The sequence below is a fragment of the Hakea prostrata genome, chromosome 9 (genome assembly GCF_041222555.1).
Source record: "Hakea prostrata isolate BN-2017 chromosome 9, UWA_Hpros_2, whole genome shotgun sequence".
Taxonomy (NCBI): domain Eukaryota; kingdom Viridiplantae; phylum Streptophyta; class Magnoliopsida; order Proteales; family Proteaceae; genus Hakea; species Hakea prostrata.
Window position 1 is genome coordinate 46955132 of NC_142608.1, and position 24173 is coordinate 46979304.

The window sequence follows — 24173 nt, forward strand, 5'->3', positions numbered from 1 at the left end:
TTCTGGCTGTTTGAGCTGTTCAAAGTCAGTTTCCGCTTTACCATGGCAAATTAATTAGCTAAATAAATCCCAAGTGGTCAAAATCTATTACTTTACCAGGAAAGTTTCAATATAAATTACTTGGAACTGATCTAAACTGTGTGCCACAGATAAGGTATGATTCCTGTTTGATTTGCTTAAATGGGTTAATATCGATTTATTCACATTGTATTACATATAGAGAGGAGGGTCATATGTATATTCGTTTGCTTCCTTTAAATGCAAATCCAGGCATAAGCTGGAGCCAAAAGTGAAGGGCAAGTGGTACGTATTTGGTGGTATTATATCCTACATTATAAATATTTCGTTCCTAGACGAATGTGAGTTTCTTCAGTGGCTTCTGAAAAAGAACGTGTATGTCGTCGATACTCAAGAGATGCAAATATCCTGCTACATGAATTGATGAACTGGACGACTTTTTGTTTTTTTTGTTGGTTGATCTCTCCCCCCCCCCCCCCCCCCCCCCCCCCCCATGAGAGGGAGGGAGAGATGGATATAAGAAAAGATACACGAGTGATGTTCTCCATGAGTGCATGTTGGAGAAAGTCTCGATCAGTTTTATTTGATCATCGAAGTAGAACTTTTTAACTTGGAGGGCGGATGTAGTTGATGCATTTTTAATTTCCTTCCTTTCCTATTCTATTGATGAGCACGAAATTATTAAAATCCATGCATGCTAGCTGGGTTTGTTTCCTGGAGAGCATAAATTGGTGTGGGGAGTTTTCAAATCAGGGAGTTCCTCTGTAAATCTATATATGTATCATTTTCTGAAAAATAGGAGCAATTCTATACCTACAGTCGACCTTCCTCTTCAAGTAATCATTCAAGTGGGGCTGCTACTGCTCCACCTGGGTGGAGATGGCGTCGTCTTTGCCTTGGCCGGTGCTGGTGCTGTGCTATCCCTGATCAGAGCAATATTTTGGTGATGGATACACCGTGGTCTACAGCAAGCTTTGGTTCATGGATTTTTAATCAAGAATTGACCCAAAGCACCAAGAGTATAGGACTTTTCGGGAAGGAAACTTCTGATTTATGTCTGTGGTGAGCTTAAAACCAGTTAACTTTTTGGAGGCCTTCATTGGATGCTTAAGTTTTGAAGTAGATCAGGCGTGTCTATCCATGCAAACAATCCATCCATGAAGTTTGGTGCAATAGTAGTGAGGAGGATGTTCTTGATCTATTGCCAAAACCAAAGCATGTTTGTCCACTGTCCCTAACTTCATCTTTATTACATGTTAGTATTACTACCAAGGATGGTAACTTTTGTACCTTCATAGCATTCCAGATGTTTAGACATGTTTGACAAATGACTTCTTGATTCCTCTAAATACTACATGTAGTACAAAGAAATTTTACCAACAAGAAAAGATGAAGATGACAAAGAAATTTTACCAACAAGAAAAGATGAAGATGAAGATGAAGATGAAGAGATAAGTATGATGACAAAAAGAGGAGCCAAACAACCTAGTATTGGAAGGAATCTAGAGTAGAACCCTTTACTTCTTCCTATGCTTTCCAAAAAAGATGCTCGAACAAGAACTCGTGAACTCGCAGTCGCAGAGACTATTACCCATAATATGACCATTGGAGATAATATGACCGTTAGAGATCTTTGGAGAATATGACCGTTGCAAATAATATATTTCCTTATGTACAGTATGCTACATTTATTTTATTCTTTGTTTGATTGTATTATATATATACATGAAGAGGTAATACAAAATCACTTCTACACAAAATCTTCTTAACATGGTATCAGAGTAGGATGATCCACACCTCTTCAAGTGACGCTAATTTTTTTCCAGGAGCATTAAATGATCCCTACGTTGTTGTTTTCTTTCTGTTGCTTTTACAATGACAAATCCGCCTCTTAATGCTCTTACTACAAATGTTCTTTCCATTCACTTTGATGGTTCTTCTTCATATTTTCAACATCATTCGGATAATCCTGGTGCTATACTAGTCACGCAACTTTTACGTGGCAACAATTATTCCACTTGGAATTGTGCGATGCAGATGGCTCTTGAGGCCAAAAATAAGCTTGCCTTTATCGATGGCTCCTTGCTTAAACCCGCTGCTGATTCTTTGGAGTTTCAAGCATGGACACGATGCAACAACATGATCCTTTTTTGGTTGCTAAATGCTCTCTCACCTGATATTGCTAATAGCATTTTCTACATCTCTACTGCCCACAAGGTTTGGGATGATCTTTGTGATCGTTTTTCTCAAAAAAATGCTCCTCGAATTTTTGAAATCCGGCGTAGCATTTCTAATCATCGTCAAGGCACCTCTTCTTTGGCATCTTATTATACTATTCTCAAGGGTTTTTGCGACGAAGTTGACTCATACAACTCGTTCCCGCCTTGCACTTGTGGTCTCTTGTCAAAACACAATGATCTTCAACAACAAGGTTGCTTACTTGAATTTTTAATGGGCCTCAATGATTCTTATTCTTCTGTTCGGAGTCAACTTCTTTTGATGGAACCTTTGTCTAACATCAATCGTGCTTATTCTCTTCTATTGCAAAAGGAGCATCATCGCTCCCTTAATGAGTTATTAAATCCATTATTGCATCAATCTACCCTTGCAGCCACTGCTCCTTGTACACATTTTAAAAATGGTAGGAAGCCTATGTATCACTATGATTTTTGTGGCATGAACGGACATTCGAATTCCCGTTGTTTTAAGAAACACGGTTATCCTCCCAAGAGCAATAATACACACATTAAATCAACATCACCTGGACTCTTTGCTCGATCCTTTGCAGCCATCAACCCAAGAACAAATTCTGCCCCCTCCTTTACTTCAGCGCAGTATTATCAATTATTGGCATTGATCGAATCGGGTAATCCCACTTCTTTAGCAAATGTTGCAGGTAATTCCCCTTTCCCATGGGTTATTGATTCTGGGACAAATTTTCATATGTCTTCTAAGTTACATTTCTTTAACACTGATACGGTGGTTCCTTATGCATCTCCGATTACATTATCCAATGGTGAAACAACCCCAGTGTCCCATTTAAGGACTTGCACCCCCACCCCTTCCATCTCTCTTAATAATGTCTTATATGTTCATTCATTTCGTTTTAATTCATTATCCGTTAGTCAAATCACTAAAGCTCTCAATTGTTCAGTAACATTTTTTCCTCATCATTGTGTCTTTCAAGACTTACTAACGAAGAAGATGATTGGATTGGGTAAAGAGCATAATGGTTTATATTATTTGGAGTTGCTTCCCTCCATTATTGCAACCTCATCCACTCATTCCCACTCCTTTGATGTGTGGCATTGGCGCTTAGGCCACCCATCTCGCAACATTACTACTTCTTTATCACGTTTTAATTCTTGTATTTCAGTTTCTAATAAATGTGTTTGCACTATTTGCCCTTTGGCAAAACAAACCAGGCTACCTTTCACATCTTGCTCCATATCCACTTCATCTTCTTTTAATTTAATATATTGAGATGTTTGGGGTCCTTATTATATTCCTTCTATATGTAGTGCTAAATATTTTTTTGACTATTGTGGAAGACTATTCTCGTTAAACTTGGGTTTTTCTAATGAACTTCAAATCTGACACTTGGTCTTCTTTGCATGATTGTTTTGCAATGCTCAAAACTCAATTCAATTTTCAAATAAAAAAAATTCGCACTGATAATGCACGTGAATTTTTTAATCATTCCACCACCTCATTTTTTTCCAACCATAGAGTTATCAAGGAACATAGTTGTGTTGACACCCCACAACAAAATGGTGTTATTGAACGCAAACACTGTCACTTACTCAATATTAGTCGAACCCTTTTATTTCAAGCCAAACTTCCACAAGATTTTTGGGGTGATTGCATTTTTACGGCCACACACATTATTAATAGGTTGCCTACCAAACTATTAAAAGAGAAAACTCTTTTTGAACTTCTTTTTAATAAAACCCCCACATATGCTCATCTTTGTACCTTTGGTTGTTTGTGCTATGGACACAACCATTCCACCATTAAGCACAAATTTGACCCCGTGCTTCTCCAGGAATTTTCATTGGGTACCATTTTGCTTAAAAAGATTATAAAATTCTTGATCTCATTTCTCACAAGGTTTACACAAGTAGAGACGTTTTTATTAAACATATTTTTCCTTACCACCTAAAGACTTCCCCTTCATCTATTAACCCTACCCTCCCTGTTCCAATTCCTAATTTTGACTCCTCCTCCTCCATCCCAATAAAAATTAATTAAATGACCGATCATATAGGAATAGTGTCAAGCTGGGGCTCCAGGCTGGGCTTGGCTAGGCCAGGCCTTTGGTATGGAAATGAAATCTCAGCTTGCCTATTCACGGCTTTCAGTGAAACTGTAAAAGCCCAGTTCAGGCCGTGTTGGGGCTCAACTTGCACTTGGATTCACAGGGCCAAAAACACCCATATTGAATCTATCTCTTGTGGGATCAAATCTCCCAAAAATCTTATTGCTAGACAAATATGAGGAGGAAAACCCATCACAGGCCCAAACAGACATTAAGTTTACAATATAACCTTAAATCTTTAATACAAGAACAATTGTAAACATTAAGCTCATGGATATCCAATAGCTTTCACCCAGTTGAAACCTTGTTGTGCGAGCCAAAAGGTCTGACCCAATTTTACTGTAAGTCGGAGTCTAGATCTTCTATTTGTTAGATAGAGGATTGTGCTATTCGCACACTTTTCTCCAACATATTTAGGAGAGGGGCTCACGTTGAGTATTGACAAAGTGGACCAAAGTTAAATTCCTCTCCTAAATATACAATAGAGGGATTTGGAAAAAGCACAATCATCCACCCGCAATCCAACTCGTTAAGTCCAAACCCAACTAAATATGTGGTAGAGGGAAACGAATCAGGATCCTCTATCTGAATGGGTAGAAGATTGTGCTCCCTTCACTCTTTTATTATGCAATTAGAAAAAAAAGTCCACCTTGACTATTTACAAGGTGGATTACAGGTAGATCTCCTCACACGTATGTAGATGATAAAGAAATTTGAGGACACAATCTTTTGCGTGCGATCCAACTCGTTAAGCCCAAACCCAGCCAGGAAACATGCAATGCACTTAAGAGAAGAAAGTGATTGATAGGAAACGAAAAGCATTATGAAACGTTCCATGACTCATGCACCAATTACCACAAAAAAGGAAAAGAAAAGTAAAAGAAAAAAAGAAAAAGGACTTAAGGACCCCCCTTATCTAAAGGAAAGGATTGGATTGGATTGGATTGAATATGATGAATTGTTTTTAACCCCTAATAAATCTCTGGATAAATCAGAATCATTCTGGAGTTATCTTTTAGGCTTGTGGTGCTTTATTTATTCGTCAACTAAAAGGTTACTTTGCGTGATCAGACATCATTGACTTAGAATTGTCATCTTTCCTGGAGAAAATTCTAGGTTATCTAATTTCTTAACAAACACTCTTGGAATCATTCACTTTATAATAATGCACTAGTGAGTAGTGATGCAGTTTTATTGTATTGAAAAGCTAAAATAAAAAGCTCCCAGAGTCGTTTCCTTTGTGAACATATGGTTTCTATTTCCAGTTGTTCTGGGAAAGATTCTGCTAGAAAATGGCTTCCTTGATCCTTAAAAAGCAAACCTTGGAGATGAAAAAGCATGAAAATCCGGAGAGGGAAGGAAGGAAGGAAGGAATCATTACTTGTACATACCACCATGGAAGCATTGGTATATCCATGTGAATTGCCCTTCTTCTGAAAAGATCAATACACCCCTCCTTCCAGTCTTTGTAACATCATTTGGTGGGATATAAGAAATTATTCCAATTTTCTTTTTTAATCAAAAATAAATTAAATTAAAAGCACCCTTGGCAATGTAATCTGCTTTGGAATTAAGGCCTCTACTGATAAACCAAAAACAAATACACTGAAATGAGGAACTGAGTCTTAGGATCTCTTAAACGAGACCTCCACTAACCCAATCGAGAAATGTTTCCAGCCCATTAAGGGCTTGAACTGCCGGGTTGCAATCCTGAGAAGACACCCAGTTTGATATCCTGGAATGCAATGCCCAAGTACATGGCATCACGGACCTCTTCCAAGTCCAATGCTGTAGCAGAAAAACCTGTACTAGTGACTGTTTTGGCTGCCAAAAAGGACCCATCCGGTTCCAAAGGATGCACCCTCGTGCTCCTATATTTGAACTTGAGTTCCATGTTGCATCTGAGAACACTTTGAAGGTTGTCTCATCTAGTTGAGTTAACAGAAAAGATGCTACTGGTGCAGCCTTGGGTAGAGGAGTTGTTTCCTGAAGCTCAGAAAGACAACACAACGACCAAATCCGTTCATTGTTGCTGGCAGAGAGGGAGGTTCACCCTTGTAATACGCAATGTTCCTCAGCTTTCATAGATGCCAACATAAGGTGCTCCATAGAGTATCAATTCTAAGGGAGATCTTCATGATTTCTGACTTTTTAAGTGCATAAACTGTAGCCAATCCTGCATGGAGTCACTAGGTAAAATTGACAGCATGAAAAACCCATTAATTCATCATCAAAGGGTCGTTCAGTCCTCAATAACCAACACTTCTAAGTGAAGAAATCATGAATTCAACCCTCGATGGCGTACCCTGAAGATGTGTGAAAAGTGCCCATAAACTTGGCCCCAATGAACCTCAGTTCCCAAACATAAAAAGGGAAATAAGCCCTTGATTGGCTAATGGGTTGATCTCAATACACGTGGACAGATATCTGCAGATCCCCACATCATCCAATCAAACCACTAAAGGTCAAGGTAGGCATCATAGAAGGAAGAAGAACGTGGATCCAACCAATGCAAGTGGACCTACAAAGATCCAGTTTGCAATATTGACAACAAATGAATAAACAGTATAGGAATTGGATTATGTTAATGTAAGGAAACACTCCCATTAATAAAATATTTGAAGAAGAGTTGACGGTGATTGTACATCCATGCATTAGCTAGCTGGCCAAAGCAATTAGCTACTTGCTCAGTTAAACTTTACAGACTCATCTCTGAGCAGAGAAGGCACTCACCTTGTAATACTCAGAACTATAATGATTTGGAACAGCAGAATGTTCAACCCTTCACCACCTTGGCGTGTCCAGTGTTCATCAGAGAAAACAGGATTCCAGGTTTCATGCTAAGCACGCTGGCTTAGAGATTTACTTGTGTATCTCTTTGTCCATGGTGGTTAGAAGATTTGAACAGCAAACTGAGTCTATAACAAGGGAGCAAAATGCAAGAAAGAAGCCACTGTGGAATTAAGAGTACCATATTTACATTAATAAAAGAAACATATCTGTTTCCTACAATATTTCACATTTACAAGGAAATTTCATTTGAAGATTTGAAAGCTCTCACAAGTCACAACATCAAGCTTTAGCGGGATTCAATCATCATCAGAAAGGATTTTGTGAAATTATGAACTCTTACAAGCATGTGCCGGCAACAAAAACAAAAAAAGCAGATGCAATATTACTTTCGGTTCAAGCACACAAAGGCAACAGCACCTTTACAGCACCAACCGGGGATTCTCTCACTTGGAAGGCAACAGGGAGAGGAACCAAAGATCTGAAAGCCCTCATGGAAGGAATCATGCCTACATCCAACGCTTCCCTTGATCTCATCTCTCTCAGAATAAGTTACATCTGCCTTCCAAAATACTATTCCCTTGAAGTGCATCTCGCTTACCCTGAAAATTCCATAACAAAATTTGTCTTGAGCTGTTGATCATATTCAATTCAGAATCAAACCCATCTTAGAAATAGATTAAAAGCAGAACAGATTTACAAGACCGGTCAAGCCATTATCCCAGTTCAACTATACAGTTATGCAGCATTAATCAAGTTAGCATTTATTTCTACAGAGGACGACGGCAGAGTTAGAACTTGCATTTCCATCATATGAGACAATCTGAAAAGCTGTAATTCTAAAGAGTTCCTCAATAACATCACATCCTCCAGAAGGACCAGAAAAGATTACCTTTAACTTCTATTAGAAGGAGTTCATTTCAAGACAATAAGTTCGTCTCTTCACCAGCAGCTTGGTAGCTGTCCCATATGGCTCTTCGAAAGCTCCAGAAACCCAAGAGCAATCAGAGGTCTCCTTCTTCGCCGTTCCCGACTGCTCAGTAGGCCTAATCGCAACCAGTGTCGCCCCCTTAAGGACAACCCCATTGGGTAGCTCCAGGTGGGGAGCATACCAAAGCCTCATGTTGAGTGCAGGAACCAGAGTTCTTCTGGAAGCGCTAGAAGCAGACAAGGGCTTCACCCTAAGCTCCTCCAGTTGCTCTTTATTCATACACAGCACGCCTTGCCCATCAGCATCTGTGAGAACCAAGCTACTAAGGGTGTGGTGCTCGGCAATTATCGGCTGAAGCAAGTAATGCCTGGCAGAAGCTGCGATCAGAGAACTTATCGTCCAAACCACTCGCAATTTCAAACCTCCATTAGTATAAAATGATTCAGGTATGTTCCCATTGTCGTCTCCGTTGCCGCCCACGCACGAAACATCGCCACCGCTGGAACCTGAAATAGTCTCCAATTTGGCGGAATCAGGGGAGAGAACAGAAGAGGCACCAAGGATCACGCAGTTATCAAGGGTAGATCCAAAATCAGCCCTCCACTTAAGCAATACACCCGAATCGATCCCTAGTTCACCACTTGGAAGCTCAATTCGAAGCCTGCTGATCTCGTTGAAATTCTTAAGAACCTGCGTGGGCGAGTGATGAGCCACGCCACCTGCCTCCATATCGTCCTCTTCAGCTCCTCCAGAACCTCCATTACCACCACCACCACCAAACGAAGAAGATGGGGCTGAAGTTGACAAATTCTTCTTGGGTCCAAGAAAATGCCCAAGAGCTTGTAGAGGCTTAACGATTCCGCCGAACACGAACCGAAAAAAGTTGGAGAAGACGCCACGGTTCTTATCCGCAGAAGCAGCTACAGAAGTACCATCGTCGTCGGAGATGACGCAATCTACTCGAACCACAACGTTGTCGACCTGAGGAACCAAGCCATGGAATCTACGAGAGACGACACAGCAGCGACCCAAGGCTTTGACATCTCCGATCTTGTTGAAAACTATGAGCAAGAGAGAATCTGGTAACCTGTCGAAGTGATCGATCTCTGTTTCCGGTTCTGAATCCAACGTCGCCGGTTGTTGGTCTTGTTCTGGCCATATCCGATCCGTGAGATCTGGTCGAAGGGAAGACATCAAGGAACGAAACGAGAGAGAACGAATAACCTAATAAAAAGCTGAATAGCTGATCTCAAAGGTAATACAAACTAACCCTAATTCCTCAGAACAAACCCTAATCTCCTCTCCTTATACCCGGGGGGGAACGGTTTCTCCGGCAAAACTCAGAGCCGTCGGAGATGAGAAATTATCGGTTTAGAGAGACAGACATGGAGAGAAGAGCAGATGAGAGAGAGGGCAAGGAGAGAAGCACTTAACAGAGAGCAGAAGGTGAGGTGTGACAGAGATGGGGCAACGGATTTGGGCTTAACCAGAAGAATGAGGGAGCGAGCGAGAGCGAGAGAGAGAGAGAGAGAGCGAAAGAGGCCTTTTCTTTTTTTAATTTTTCTCTTTTTTTAAGGGTAGAGAGAGATGGGTTGATGTCGAGCGTAAGAAAAAGGTGTTAATTTATAATTTCTTTTTGGGTGAAATTATTTGGTTTTTTCTGTCTGTCTCACTTTTTTGTTGTAGGAAAATAATAATAATAATAATAATAATAATAATAATAATAATAATAATAATAATAATAATAATAATAATAATAATAATAATAGTATCTGTTGAAAAGGGAGAGGGGACAAAATACAGGAAAACGAGATGGCGTAGGGAAGGGAAGGAATAAACTGGGAGTTTCTAAATTTTAATTCCAGTTTTGTCCGACTACCACGTACCACCTAACGTAAGATTCGAAGTCAGCTGCGGGAGGTTATTATGAGAATTTCACAATACACTTTCGATTCTTTGGGCATATGGGTTCAAAGCTTTGAATATTCCCTCTACAATGCAAACCCTAGAGGCTTAGAGATGGCAAGAATGATTGGGCATATTGGTTGCTCTCTCTATCCTTCAATCGCAGATTAATTGTGCACTAAACTTTGTGATAGCCTTTTGGTGGTCGGATTAGGGTTGGAAGCTGCTCTCCAAGACCTCTGGTGAATGATTTGAGTGTCTTGCTCCCAAAATCTTCGCTGGTTAAGTTCAAATCTTCGTGCCTTCACACTCCATTACCTCCATGCCTAATGTTGTTGATCCAAGAGTTTATCACCGTCTCTCCGTCACAACCAGGCAAAGGTTCTTCTCCTGCCGGCTTCTCCTCGAGGTCTCAAAGATTGCCACAAGGAAATGCCACGTGTGTCCTAAGGGGTGAGTCGACCTATACAAGGGTGCCAAGTACTAAGGGTGTCAATAGAACCCTATTGATCCAGATTGGCTAAAATCCGCCATGCGCCTAGCCCAACTTTCTCAACCTATAGGGCGGGCTTGAGTTATAAAATAATTAGCCCTAACAATAGCAGGACAAGCTTGAGTTACAAAATAATCAACATAATTGTAGCAAGTCAATTTATGGTTTAGCCCTTGGGCCAACTTAGCCTAGCCCAACCTGACTCTGTGTTAGTTTAATTTAATAAAAGTAATATTTAAAATTTAAAATGGCTTTTAACAAATTAAATATCCCTTTTATTTTGGTAAATAACAATCGAGCATCACTTCCTTTTGGTAAGCAACGGTCCTAGTATCTTAATAACCATAAATATCTAGATATATTTCTCAAATCTCACATTCCCATATTGTTAATCAATATATCTAATCAAACTTCATGTATGTTTTTCCTTAATAGTGAGATTTCTCTTCATAAGTAAACTAAAAGTTTATCTGTATATTTTGATCCAAAATCCCGCTCAGCAATGCAAGCCAATCAACTTGCAAAGAGTGCTTGACCGGTTTGGTTGAGTAACACCTCCGACGTCCAAGTCAGTGAAACACACTCCTTTGGAATGAGAAAGCCAATTATAGATCCCAATGCTAGAGGGAGTAACTCAAGAATGTGTACCTGTTAATGGTAAAGATTTGTGTATTATAGATTAGAAAATGTTACCTTCACTATGTAGTGATGGAGTTCAAGTGAACTCTATAATTGTTTCTAACTTCCCAGAGGAGAGAAATAATCTTATCCATTGAGAAAATATTACTTCAATTGGAGTTATGGAGTCCAATCCGGTCTCTAAGAGCTTCCTGACCTAGTATAGATCTTTATTCCTACATTTAAGTTAGTTACAACTTAGAATGTGCACATCACTTGGTGCCTGTACCCTGGCTTGTTCATGATCCGACTAAGGTTTGGTAGGCTTGGTTCATTCTTGGTTGAACCAAAACTGATCTACTATAAGTTATACATATCATAACCCCCAGTTACTTGGTCACGTTAGCCATGTTTTCGGCCCAAGGGACTAGAGTTTCATTATTTTGTAGACTTTGTTTAAGTCGTCCTATGGTCAAGAAATAGTATTTAGAGCTTTGGTTTGGCTACACTGGATCAAGCAAGAATTCCGAGAATCACAATTTTCAAGTCGTCGATCACAGCTCCTTTGATTTCGTCCCATTAGGATCGTTCTAAGAAGAAATCTCAGTTGTTGAATTAGATTTCTCAGGATCTTCAAATGGGCATCCCACATAATCTCTATAGTCATTGGTTATGAACCCTTAGATCTAATTGTTTGCAACCCTTAGGATTGGAATCTCATCGGAGATAAAAAAGTGCCTTACTTGAATCATTGGATCAAATCTGTGGTGGATTGTTGGTTTGAAATCTTTTTTTTTTTTGGGGTATAAAACGACTTTTTTTTGGTTTCATTTTCTATACTTCATTTCATTTTCTCCTCTTCAAATACAGTTTTTTCCTCACAAACCCCTACATCTTCAATGCTTATCAGACCTGCTTTCTTCTTCCAAGTTGAAGTGGACCTTTTGTCTTCTGCCTTTGTAAGACCTTCACATTCAATAGCTTGGGTTAGAGAAATCTTAGGGGTTTTGAGTGTCTTCTAGGGAGATTGAAGCTCTGTGCCTGTTCTTCTGCGAAAACAAAATAGTGAGTGTTCATTTCTCTTCTTTTCCATTTTTGTTAAGCTTTTGTTTCCAAAGTCTATATTATGATCCCTCTTCCTTTTCTTTTCTTTTGTTTGTGTTTACTATGGTGTGTTGTTGTGAATTTCCATTTCCTTCCGCCTAGGTAATTTCGATTTTAGGATCCATTAGTTTTTAGTGGACCTTCTTTGCTTGTCTTCTAGACTTCCTATGGATGGAAGGAAGATTGTAGCCAAAAAAACCCCAATGATTTGTTGTCGAAATGGAGGACTCTGGTTCTTCGTCTAGTGATTCCGGTGGTGACAGATTAGGGCAACCAAGCACATTTCTATTGATCAATCCGAGCCACCCACCCTCTCTCTATCTGTTCAAGAATCCTTTGGAAATGAGGGCGAGGATTCCGAACACGAATCTCAACCACACATTGTTCCTTGCAGTGGTCAAGGGAAATCAAATATTAGTGCTTTGGCTAACTTCAAGGTAGAAAGCTAGAAGTGGATAGTCTGACTCCCAATCAATACAAGGCTAAGTAGAATAAAGATCCTTCCCTCGACCATATTGAAGTTGATCCCAATAAATCTAGGCTGGAATTTGGGGTATCATAAACTACAGGAGAAAGGCTAGAGATTTTCCGAGCCAAATATGATATCCCTCTGGAATTCATCCTCCTAGCATTTGAAAATTTTGCCTAAGAGGATAAATGTCGAGTGTGTTCAGCTTGTGCGAGGATTCCCTTAAGAGTGAGTTTAGTCTACTTATTCATCATATATCTATATACATACATCGTCATTTTGAGATGTGTTCGAGAATGCTTGCCCCTAACAGTTGGACAAATTTAATATGTTTTTTTTGGGGGGGGGGTTTGTCAACAAAAGGAAGTTCATTTTTTACCCTCCCTTGCTCTTGTCTTGACTTCTTCATGGCCAAAAAGATGGAGTAGTTCGGGTGGTTTTATTTGTCCAAAAGATCGTTTAGTCAATCTGGTTGGGACGGTAACTTTGTAGGGGATGGGACCCTTCCTTTGAATACCAAAGGTTGGCGTCTTAAATTTTTCCATGTCCAATCCCCACGAACCCCATCTTTCCCTACCTCCCTGAGGATCAAATGGCCTTTGTATTCTTTCCCCTTCAGAAGAATCGGTGAAAGAGCAGATCCTCAAGATACCAACCAAGGACAAAAACTTCAAGTAGTGAATGGATACTGCCTCGAGCACCTAGAGATCCTGAGTTTATGGGTTTTTTTTTACATGGTGAGTCAATGTTTGCTTTGTGGATTTTTAACTTTGTAGTTCCTTTGGTCAATATTTAACCTTTAACTTTCTTTTTTGTATCATGCTTCTAAGTGTTGTTGCATGTGCCAAAGCCAGAGAGGCCAAGATCAAGGAGGTCAAGGAGAAACACCTAACCAAGCCCACAAAGCCTAGAGGTTTGAAAGGAAAGGGAAGAACATCCTTTGGCCCTCCCCCTCGAGCACCACCAAAGAAGTCTAGCTCAGTCAAACCTACTGTTGAGCATGCCTCTCATCCTGAGAAGCATCTTAGGACACAAAAATCATTGCCTAAAGTTCCTTCAGTTTCAAAGGAACATAGTGCTTATGTTCGGTCCACACCCGATATTTCGGCACTTGTAGGTTCTTCAATTGTTCAGTCACCTTTGCTATTTCCAAATTGGTTGTTGATGACAGAATCAAGCTTCTTTGTAACAACCAGAGTGGAATGTCAGTTGCTCAAGAATCGCTTTCCTATACTTTGCTTCCTGCCAACCAGAAGTTTATGGACGGCTTGACGCCTTTTTGTCATTATGATGTTGCGACCAAGTAAGTTTTTCTTTGAGCACTTATACTTTCTTCCTCTCTTTTTTATTATTGATTGCCTCACCTTTTTGACTTAATTTTTTTCAGGATGTTATGTAACCTCACCCAAGCTCTTGGTTCCTATCTGGAAACTGCTTGGCATGACTACTTGTCGATGCAAATTTCCACGATAGCCTCAAGAAAAAAGAGGTCGAGGTGTCTAACCTCAAATCTAGAATTGAGAGCTTGGTTGAGAAAGAAGCTTCCCTTCTTACTAGGGTTGCCAAGCTAGAGGGTTCGAAAAAGGTGTCATCTGAGCTAGTCAAATCGTTGGAGTAGCAGTTGAAGGAGAATGATAGGCTAGTGTTAGATGCTTTGAGCTAGCTTGAGGCTATGAGCAAAGACAGAGCATCTACTCATGTTGAGGTAGAAGAACTTTGATCTCACCTTGCCCGATCATCTCTTGCTGCTTTTGAACACTTAACTGATGAGCTCCGACATGAAGTAATTCGTCGTTGGGTTCAAATGAAAAAATGTCGTGATTTTATAGTGGAAGTTGTTGGGCCCGACTTCAACTATGGTCAAAGATACATGTATAAGGACGTTCTAACTCAACATCTGAACGCTGATGTTTCAGGGTTCAAGGACTTTGTTGACCTTGGTCTTTATGACGAGCTAGAGACCGCTCGACCATCATGGGAAGTTGGCAAAAATCCTTTCCCTAGGGATGCTCTAGTTGAGATAAATAACTTTTTAGATTCAAAATGGAAGCCGGCCCTAGAGGAAATAGAAGCTGGTGCTAGTGAAGGGGATGACTAGAGCAGTGCGGGGAGCAACGAGGATAATTCAGATAGGGAGGTTGGTGAAGATGCTGCCAAGGGTGCTCAAGCTTGATTTTTTTTTTTTAACTTATTTTGCTTGAACTTGGTCATTTTTGTCTTTGTATGGTTGACTTTTTTGTTCGATCATTCTTTTGCCTTTGTATATTCTTCTTCTTGTAAAGAAATTTCTTGTTATTTCTAACCTTGGTCATACATATTATTCACTGTTATCTCTCTTTTACTCAACCACCTCAATGATCGATCAAGTATTATGTTCGTAACTTGGTTCAAGTTGGTCAAGAAATCTTCTTTCTATATTATTGCTTCCCCCCGAGTATGGTGACTTGAAAAAGTTGTTAGAGGCAACCATGGTTAAAAAGTTAACCTATGAATTTATTGTTCAACGAAAGTTTTAATTACTCAAAAGCGAAAGAAAGAAATTTCATTGATGTTTTGTTGCTAATTAGCAAAACAACAATTGGTTTCGACCCTCTATGAATCAAAATTGCTTAAGGAAAAGACGAAAATTAAAGCATATTACTGGTACTATTTTATGAGGTTGCCCAAATTCCATAATCGAGGAATTGCTTGTTCTAACATTGGATCGCGCAAATGGTATGCTCTTAGGGCAACTTGTTGGATGATAATGTATGGACCTTCCCAGTTCGGTGCTAGATTGCCTTGATTGGTAGGATCCGAAGCAACTGCTTGGCGAAGGACTAGATTCGCAGGAAGATATTGCATCATTTTCACTTTTGCATCGTAATAAGTAGAAATCCGCCTTTGGTAATCTTCTAGGTGGTATTGTGCTTTGTCTCTAACTTCGTCAATCAAGTCTATATGGATTTCATGCCTTCAATGTTGGCTCCTTTGTCAAATTCCCTTTAACTAAGAGAGCCAACTTGTGCTTCGATTGGTACTTGTGCCTCAACTCCGTATGCAAGTCTAAATGAAGATTCTTCTGTGGTAGTCCTGGATGTTGTTCGGTACAACTAGAGGACACTTGGAAGCTTATCGACCCATCTTCCTTTTAACTAGTTGAGCCTCTCTTTTTTATCCATCAAGCATAGTTCAATTAGTGATTTTGACTTATCCATTGCTCTGAGGGTAAGCTACCGAAGATAGATGGTGCTCGATCCCCTAGTCTTTGTAGAATCTTTCAAAAGTTGGGCTCTCAAACTGCTTCTCGTGGTCAGACACAACTGTCTTTAGAACCCCATACTTGTATATGATATTCTGTGTGAAGAAGCGCTTCATTTGGTCAATTTTTATAGATGCCAAAGGTTTTACTTCCACCCACTTTGTGAAATAATCCACTGCAACCACTAGGTACTCTATTCCTCCTGAAGCTTTTGGCAATTTCCCTACCAAGTTTATCCCCCATCTTGTAAAAGGAATAGGTGATAGGACTGATGTTAATGGTACAATAGGGCTGTGAGGTACATTGGCATGGGCGTGGCACTTGTCACATCTCCAAATATAGTTTTAGTGTCATTTTGCATAGTCAACCAAAAATATCCTTGTCTCATAGCTTTATCTGCTAATGCTCAAGCACCTATGTGTGCCCTGCATATTTCTTCATATATCTCCCTCAGAACCACATTGGCTTTTGGAGAACCCAAACACTGAAGTAGTGGTCGAGTTGTTGACTTCTTATATAGTAGGCCTTCTTTGACAGTGCACCGAATAGCTCGTTGTTGAATTGTTCAAGCCTCCTTTTTCTCTTCTAGAGGTTGATTATGCTCTAGAAAGCGAATGATTGGTTCCATCCAGCCTTACTCGACCTATATTTGCATATGGAGAACCATATATATGCTCGGACTTTTAATTCTTCCAAATAGACTATTGGCTTTGTAATGTCTAACTCTTTTGTGGTCAGGCAAGATAATGCATCTACTTGGTCATTCTCTGCTCTAGGACTTGCATGATTTGTAAATTTGTAAAGAGTTGTCTATATTGGTTGACCAGACTGAGATACTTACCCATTCTTTTTTCTTTTTCTTCGTATGCTCCATTGACTTGGTTCACAATAAGTTGTGAGTCGCTTTTGATCTCCAAATTTTGGATTCCAAGTGTTGTAGCCAATCTGAGGCCATCTAGTAATTCTTCATATTTGGCTTCGTAATTTGAAGCCCCAAACTTGAACTGGAGTGCGTATTTTATTTCAAATCCTCCTAGGTTTTGTAGAAGTAACCCTATTTTGCTTCCTTGTGCATTGCTAGATCTATCAATAAATAGAACCCATCTTTTCACTTGCTCGAGAACCGACTCATCTTCCACCTACTTGTCTTGTGGATGTTGAGTCTCAACAATAAAGTCCACCAGAGCTTGATCTTTAATGGCCGGTCGGGGTCGGAACTCAATTTGATGCTCGCTGTGCTCGATAGCCCAAGTGACAAGTCAACCAGCCAAGTTTGCTCAGGGTAAATTTTTCTTTAGGGGAAAATTTGTCTTAACTGCTATAGGATGGGATTGAAAGTATGGTTGGAGTTTTTGAGCAATTGTTACAAAGCTAGAGCTTGCTAATCTACTTCTAGGTACCTAGTCTCAACATCAATCAATACATGACTTGCATATTAAATTTGGCTTTGGATGGTTCCTTCTTCTTAGAAGAGCACAACGTTGATGGCAGTGGACGATGTTGCTAGTTAGAGGAGCATTTCTTTCTTAGGTGTCGGACAGACAAGTAGTGGAGGATGTGACAATTCTTCCTTCAACTCATCAAAAGCCTTTTGACAGTCCTCTTTCCAGACTTTTGTATTCTGGTTGGACACATTTTTTAGAGCTTTAAAGAATGGCAGACACTTTCCCCCGATTGAGTAATGAATTTGTTCAATGCTACTACCCAACCAGTTAGATTGAATTTTTCTAGTGTTACTGGGTGGCTTTATATCTTGAATTGCCTTGATCTTTTCTAGATTAGCCTCAAATCCTCTCTAAGACACCATGAAACCTAGGAATTTCCCAAATGAGACTCCGAATGCACATTTCTTTGGATTGAGTTTCATTTTGTATGTTCAAAGTACGTCGAACACTTTTTCTAGGTTGGCAATGTGGTTAGTCTTCGAGATACTTTTCACCAACATATCGTCCACATAAACCTCTATATTTTTTGCAATCTGGTCGGCAAAAATTTTGTTCACTACTTTTTGCTAAGTTGCTCCTGCATTCTTCAAAACAAACAACATTATCTTGTAGTAGTAACTGTCTCTGTTTGTCATGAAGGCTATGTACTTCTTATGATTTGGATGCATTAGAATCTGATTATAACCTGAATATGCATCCATAAAACTAAGCATCCTATGACCAACAATTGCATTTATAAAGAGGTCAATCCTTGGAAGTGGGTAGCAATCTTTGGGACGATCTTATTAAGGTCGATATAGTCTTTTGTGCACATAAGCCACTTGTCGTTTGCTTTCTTAACCATCACTACATTAGCCAATTAGGTAGGATGGTCAATGAGTCTTACGAATCATAATTGTTTTAGCTTTTGAACCTTTGGTTAGATTGCCTTATGTTTCTCAACAAAAAAGTTTCTTTTTTTTTTGGACAACTAGAATCGCTTGATGATCAATACACAATCGATGCTTGGCCACTTGTCTATCAATGCCGGGCATATCATTTGCCGACCAAGCAAAGACATGGAGTTTTCTTCAAGGAATTGGGTTAATCTGGACTTAAAATATGAATCTTGCTCGGCCCCAATCATTGTTCCTTGATTTGGTTGTTTTGAACTAAGTTGAATCCTTTCTAGTTTTTCCATTGGTTCGGTTCTCTACACTGCTTTTTCATCCCGATCATCTCTTAATTCCAATGTCATCTTAATTCCAATGTCATGGTATAGCTACTTGTTTTTGTTCTTTTCTTCATGTAGTTGATATAACATTGTCGACTAGATTTCTGGTTGGCATTGCATTCACCAATGCCATTCTTGGTCGGTAACTTTATTTCCATGTGCAATGTTGATACCACAGCTTCTAGGGTACAGAGGGTTGGTTGACCTAAGATGACATTATAAGCCGACAAGTCCTTAATAACCATGAAAGTTGTTGATTGGATGATCTTGTCATGTGGGCGCTCGCCAACCCTTAGGTCTAACCTCATTGTTCCCTCCGCTCGAGTAGAAGATCCTAGACACCCATATAATTGAGCACCACATGGGACAGATATCTTTTCGCTTAGTTTAAGCTTTCTGAAAGCTTCCAAGGATAATATGTTTGCCAACGAACTAGTATCGACAAGAACTCTATGAACTTCAATACCAACTAGATTACTTTAATTACTAGATCATCATCATGGGAAGTCTTGACATCCTGCATGTCTTTTGAGGATAAAGTAATAGGTTATGTCATAACCCTATCTTTTAGCCTCTTGAGTTCAACATTGCCTACATACCGTGCTCTTCTCTTTGCTTGTCTAACTGACTGCTCTATCAGACCATCGAGCACTATATAAATTGGAGATTGTCTTCCTTAGTTACCGTTTCCATTGCCTTAGTCAACTTCTGCTGGGGCTTCGGTGCCTTTCTCTTCTAGTTGACCTTGCCTTTTTCTGTCTCCAACTGTCAATTGAGGAGCTTCTTGCTTCGTTTGAAGACATTTCTTCATATTCCCTTGGGAGATTAGTTTTTCAATCTCCACCTTTAATTGCCTGCAATTGTTAGTCCAATGACGACGGTCATTATGAAATTCATAGTGCTTATTTTTGTCATGCTCTTCAAGTCGGGATTGAGCTTGGCCATTTGAGTAAACCTTGGCTCTTGATTTGCCTCAGGATCTCCGATCAACTAGCATTCAAGGGAGTGAACGTCCTTCCAACGACTGTTTCTTGGGCTTCGGTTGTTCACCTTTTCTGGAATCACATTCGAACACCTAATTTGTTGAAGCTTGTCTTCTTTTTTTGTTTTGTTTGTTTTTGCTTTTGTGGTCAACTCCTTCTTTTGGACTAGATTGTTGCATATATTTCAACCTGCTTATGACATTGTTCCAACAAGTCCGCATAGTTTTTGAGCATATCTAACATGAGATTCTCGAGCAGACGATCGTGATTAAGTCCTTGATAAAAAGCATAAAAGGCTATCTTTTCATCCAGATTTTCAATGTGAATAGTCAAATTATTAAATCTCCAAAGGTAGTCCCTGATTGATTCCGAACAACCTTATTTGATCAAGAACAGGGTGTCTTCTCTCTTCTTTGTACTTACACCACTTTGGAAGTGCGACAAGAAGACTTGACCAAGCTGGTCGAAATCCAAAAGTGACCCATTCTTTAGTCCTAAAAATCATTTAGATGCAGTTCTAGTTAGCAAGGTTGAAAAGATTTAGTACATGGCAACTTGGTTGTGCCTATATGAGGACATTACTGATTTATAGGGCATAATATGGTGTCTTGGGCACTTGGTCCCGTTGAACATAGTGAAGGTCGAGCACTTGACGTTTTTGAGCATATTTGCTTCTAAAATAGTCCGAATAGAAGGATCTTCCTTTAGTACGGAATATAGGACTTCCTTACCTGAACCTTTCCGCTTTTTTAATTTTCCATCAACTTCCTTGAACCGCCTATCAACATAATCTACTCCTTTGGCCGGAACTTCATTGTTATCCCCTTCTTCAAGGTGGTCGGCCGGAGGGGAACTACTTTCTTGGTCTTCGAAATCTCATCTCTTGGGGGAGGGTACTCGAACGCTACCCATGTGCTAGTTGGGATTTCTCGTTGACCTTCTCTTTTCCTTCTTCCTGATTTCTCTAAGAGGGTCGTGGAGATCCATTGAGTGGAGGAGCTCATCCATCTCTTTGTTTTGATGCTCTTTCACCCTTCCTTCCATCGAGATTTATAGGATTAGCCTATTGGCCGGCTCCTGATAAAATTACTTGCTGATGTATGCTAGCCCTAGTTAACTCATTCATCTCCAACAATTGCCTTCGTAATTTGTTAAACTGATCGATGGTTGCAAACTGGTTGGATGAACCTGCTAGGGCATCATTATGAAGGGGAGTTTTTTCCTTCCTGGTGGTGCGTCTTCTTTATTAACCTCCTACCTGTCCTTTCATTCGAGTCATCCCAAACTAGCAATCTAGATCTTGTGCGCATGATGGCCTTTTGATCAATTTTTTGCAGACAACTCCAATTATTGCTCCAAAATCCTGCTTGGTAGCAACCTGCAAAAACTTGTTCGACCGATTTGGTCGAGTAATGCCACCGATGACCAAGTTAGTGAAACACACACATTTGGAATGTGAAAGCCAATTGTATATCTCAATGCTAAAGGGAGTAACTCAAGAATGCATACTTGTTAATGGTAAAGGTGTTTGTATTTATAGATTATAAAATGTTACTTTAACTATGGGGTGATGGAGTTCAACTTGAACTTTATAATTGTTGCTAACTTCCCAAATGAGAGGAAGAATTTTATCTGTTGAGAAAGTATTACTTGGATTGTGGTTGTGGAGTCCAATTCAGTCTCTAAGAGTTTCTTGACCTAGTCCGGGTCTTTATTCCTACCTTTAAGTTAGTTACAACTTCGAATGTGCACATCACTTAGTGCTTGTACCCTGGCTTGTTCATGGTACGACCAAGGTTTGGTTAGTCTGGTTTGCTCTTGGTTGGACCGAATCAATCTACCATGGGTTATCCATATCAGTAGATATGTGTAATACACTTTGACGCTACACTTTTTCTCATTATTATCCTTTTCCCAATCAGTAACTTCTTTATATGACCAATCAATGATAGATACTAAAAAATTAGATCTGTAGCAACTAGGGGTGTCAACAAGAGGGTTGGATCAGGCCAGCCTTTAACCCGAACCCTACCCTAGAGACTAGAATTGAAACCCAAGCCTATGCAACCCTGTCAAGGTTTAAAAATTTTCAATCCCAACCCCACCCTGACAGGGCCCACCCCAACTTGACATGTCCTGATTAATACTTATAGGGTTGAGTTGGCCATTATTGTCCCTAACCCTGAGCCTAATTTATGATTGGATTTTATCTTACAATAACGCAATGAAATTCATAAAAAGCATGTTGAAAACATGGACTGAGGTTTCTTAATTAGAATAGGATTATGTTTCCTCATAAGTCTAGAGTTTTATTTCAATATTTTCTTTTCCTACTTAGTATAGGACTTAACTAGGTTGTAACTATAAATACCCTATTGGGGTTTTGCGAATAATATACTTTTAGAGGAGCAATTCCTCACATTACAACATGGTATCAAAGCAAGGTTTTGTTGTCATCCTACAGAGGTGTTGTAGAAATTTTTTTTGAAGTCGCTATTCACATGTTTGTGTTCTTTTCGGGTATCCTGGAACTGTATATTGGGTGATTAAGTGCATGTCTAGGAAAATTTTGTCTAAGGAATCTGGTATTTAAGAGGACTGGTTGTGTCCCTTCAGTCTTTCCTGGAAATTTCCTGGTGTACTTTGATTCAGCAATATACCAATTGGAGATAACCTGAGGAGATACTTTTCACGTGAATTAGTGGGAGTAATTTTGAAAATATTTCAAGGTTTTTTTTGTAAATTTTGAAAAAGTTCAGGGACTTTTTTAATTTCTCCTTGCAATTATGGCTGATCCCATATCTCCTTTATTTGGTAATTTTCGCCCTCCAGTAAAGTGCGAGTATTGTGGAAAAGAGTGTCATACAAATGACAAGTGTTGGAAGTTGCATGGACGTCCAACAAATTCCCGTGGAGAAGGTAGAAATGAAATCAAAGGCAACAATCAAACATCTGCAAATCAAGCCAGTTCTGACACCCCGAGTACTCCAACACCTCTTTCCTCAAATGAGCTCCAACACCTTCGCCAATTGATGTTCAGACTTGACTCATCTTCTCAGTACAAACTTCCAATACGAGTATAGCCTCTGTCATTGATCCCTTCGTTGATCCACAAATTCCCACAGGTATTTTTGGTTGTCACAATGTCAATTTGACTTATCCCTCCTGGGTAATCAACTATGGGGCAACCGACCATATGACAGGCTCATCTACTTTGTTTCATACTTACTCATCTGTCCCTATTGCTCAGGATGTTCGAACAGCTGATGGGTCTCTCTCCCCTATCTCTGGGAAAGGATCTATTATCTATTCACATTCTCTTACCTTATCTAATGTCATGCATGTTCCTAAGTTTCCGGCTAATCTTTTATCTATTAGTAGCCTTACTCGTGATATGAACTGCAAAATAACTTTCTTTCCTTCTCATTGTGTGTTTCAAGACTTGGAAACAGGGCTTACGATTGGCAGTGGTAGACAGAAAGGGCGGCTCTACTTAATGGATGGGTCCCCATCAGCTCTTTCTACGGTCTCTAGTTCTACCTCCCCTGCACTTTTTACCTTATTACAGTGGCAGAGTTGTCTCGGCCACGTTCCTTTACCTATTTTGTCCAAATTATTTCCTGATCTGATTAAAATGTGCAATTTAAATGATTTTTATTGTGAGGCATGTATTTTGGCCAAACAGACCAGGCATGTTTACCCTATTTCAAATAATCGTAGCAAAATTCTTTTTTCAATCATTCACTCTGATGTGTGGGGTCCTTCTCGGACTGTGTCTGTATCTGATCATAGATGGTTTGTTACCTTTATCGACTGTTGTACTAGGACCACATGGGTTTACTTACTTCACCAAAAAAGTGACGTTTTCTCATGCTTTCAAAATTTTCATAATATGATTAGGACTTAGTTTGGGGTGACAGTCAAAATCCTTCGTACGGATAACGAAACTGAGTACTTGGGTGACGCATTCCCTTCCTACTTAGCAAACCATGGCATCATACACCAAACTAGTTGCGTCGACACTCCACCTCAAAATGGGGTTGCCGAACACAAGAAAAGACATCTACTTGAGGTAGCACGTTCCCTCATGTTTTCTATGCATGTGCCTCCTCGATTTTGGGGTGAAGCCGTTCTTACTGTGGCATATCTAATTAACCGAATGCCTTCCCGAGTCTTAGACCAACGCTGTCCCCTTGAGGTTCTTTTAGGGCAGTGATCAAAAGCTTTTATAGAGAGCAAAATTTGGCGAGTAACTCCAAGAGTGATTCAACCACTTCTCATTATAGAAACTCCGATCCAGTACTACTTGAACATTACCTCAAAGGTGATGATTAGACCAAGTGAATCTCCTACCTATTGATGCCCCCCTCAACTAAGTCACTCGAATCTACCATAGCCTAAAATTCAGCTGTAGACCCTAGGTTGAATCCTCCAAGACCCTTCTTTTTTGTGGATTGGAGCATTGCATTGTAATCACCAACAATGAAAGGAGTGTTGAAGGTTTGGCACAACAAGAATTTCCTAACCAATTTTTAAACTAAAATAGGTTGAACATAATTTGGAAGAGATACAATAGCAAATTGATGCTTAGGGCATGGACAAATCCCTATTTCAAGAAGAGGCAAATGCAAAAACATCCTTGTTA

The 24173-nt window shown here is 39.7% G+C and overlaps 2 protein-coding genes across 2 annotated transcripts; one reads left to right on the forward strand and one right to left on the reverse strand.

The window, feature by feature from the left end:
• Nucleotides 1-1893: 1893 nt before the first annotated feature.
• Nucleotides 1894-7194, forward strand: LOC149005354 (uncharacterized). The gene is made up of 2 exons (XM_089135872.1): nucleotides 1894-2914; nucleotides 6995-7194. The coding sequence occupies exons 1-2, from the start codon at nucleotides 1894-1896 to the stop codon at nucleotides 7192-7194; spliced, it is 1221 nt and encodes a 406-aa protein (XP_088991998.1).
• An 81-nt stretch (nucleotides 7195-7275) lies between these two features.
• On the reverse strand, nucleotides 7276-9611 carry LOC149005355 (F-box protein At5g46170-like). The gene is made up of 2 exons (XM_089168985.1): nucleotides 8019-9611; nucleotides 7276-7728 (listed from the first exon to the last, which is right to left on the reverse strand). The coding sequence occupies exon 1, from the start codon at nucleotides 9249-9251 to the stop codon at nucleotides 8031-8033; it is 1221 nt and encodes a 406-aa protein (XP_089025111.1). The 5' UTR covers nucleotides 9252-9611; the 3' UTR covers nucleotides 7276-7728; nucleotides 8019-8030.
• Nucleotides 9612-24173: the final 14562 nt, after the last annotated feature.

Bases quoted from the DNA above. Each gene is read 5' to 3' on its own strand.
- LOC149005354 (XM_089135872.1), top strand. From the start codon at position 1,894: ATGACAAATCCGCCTCTTAATGCTCTTACTACAAATGTTCTTTCCATT. The intron at 2,915-6,994 runs GTAATTCCCCTT...TCCATGCATTAG, and splicing joins TTCTTTAGCAAATGTTGCAG to CTAGCTGGCCAAAGCAATTA.
- LOC149005355 (XM_089168985.1), bottom strand. From the start codon at position 9,251: ATGTCTTCCCTTCGACCAGATCTCACGGATCGGATATGGCCAGAACAA.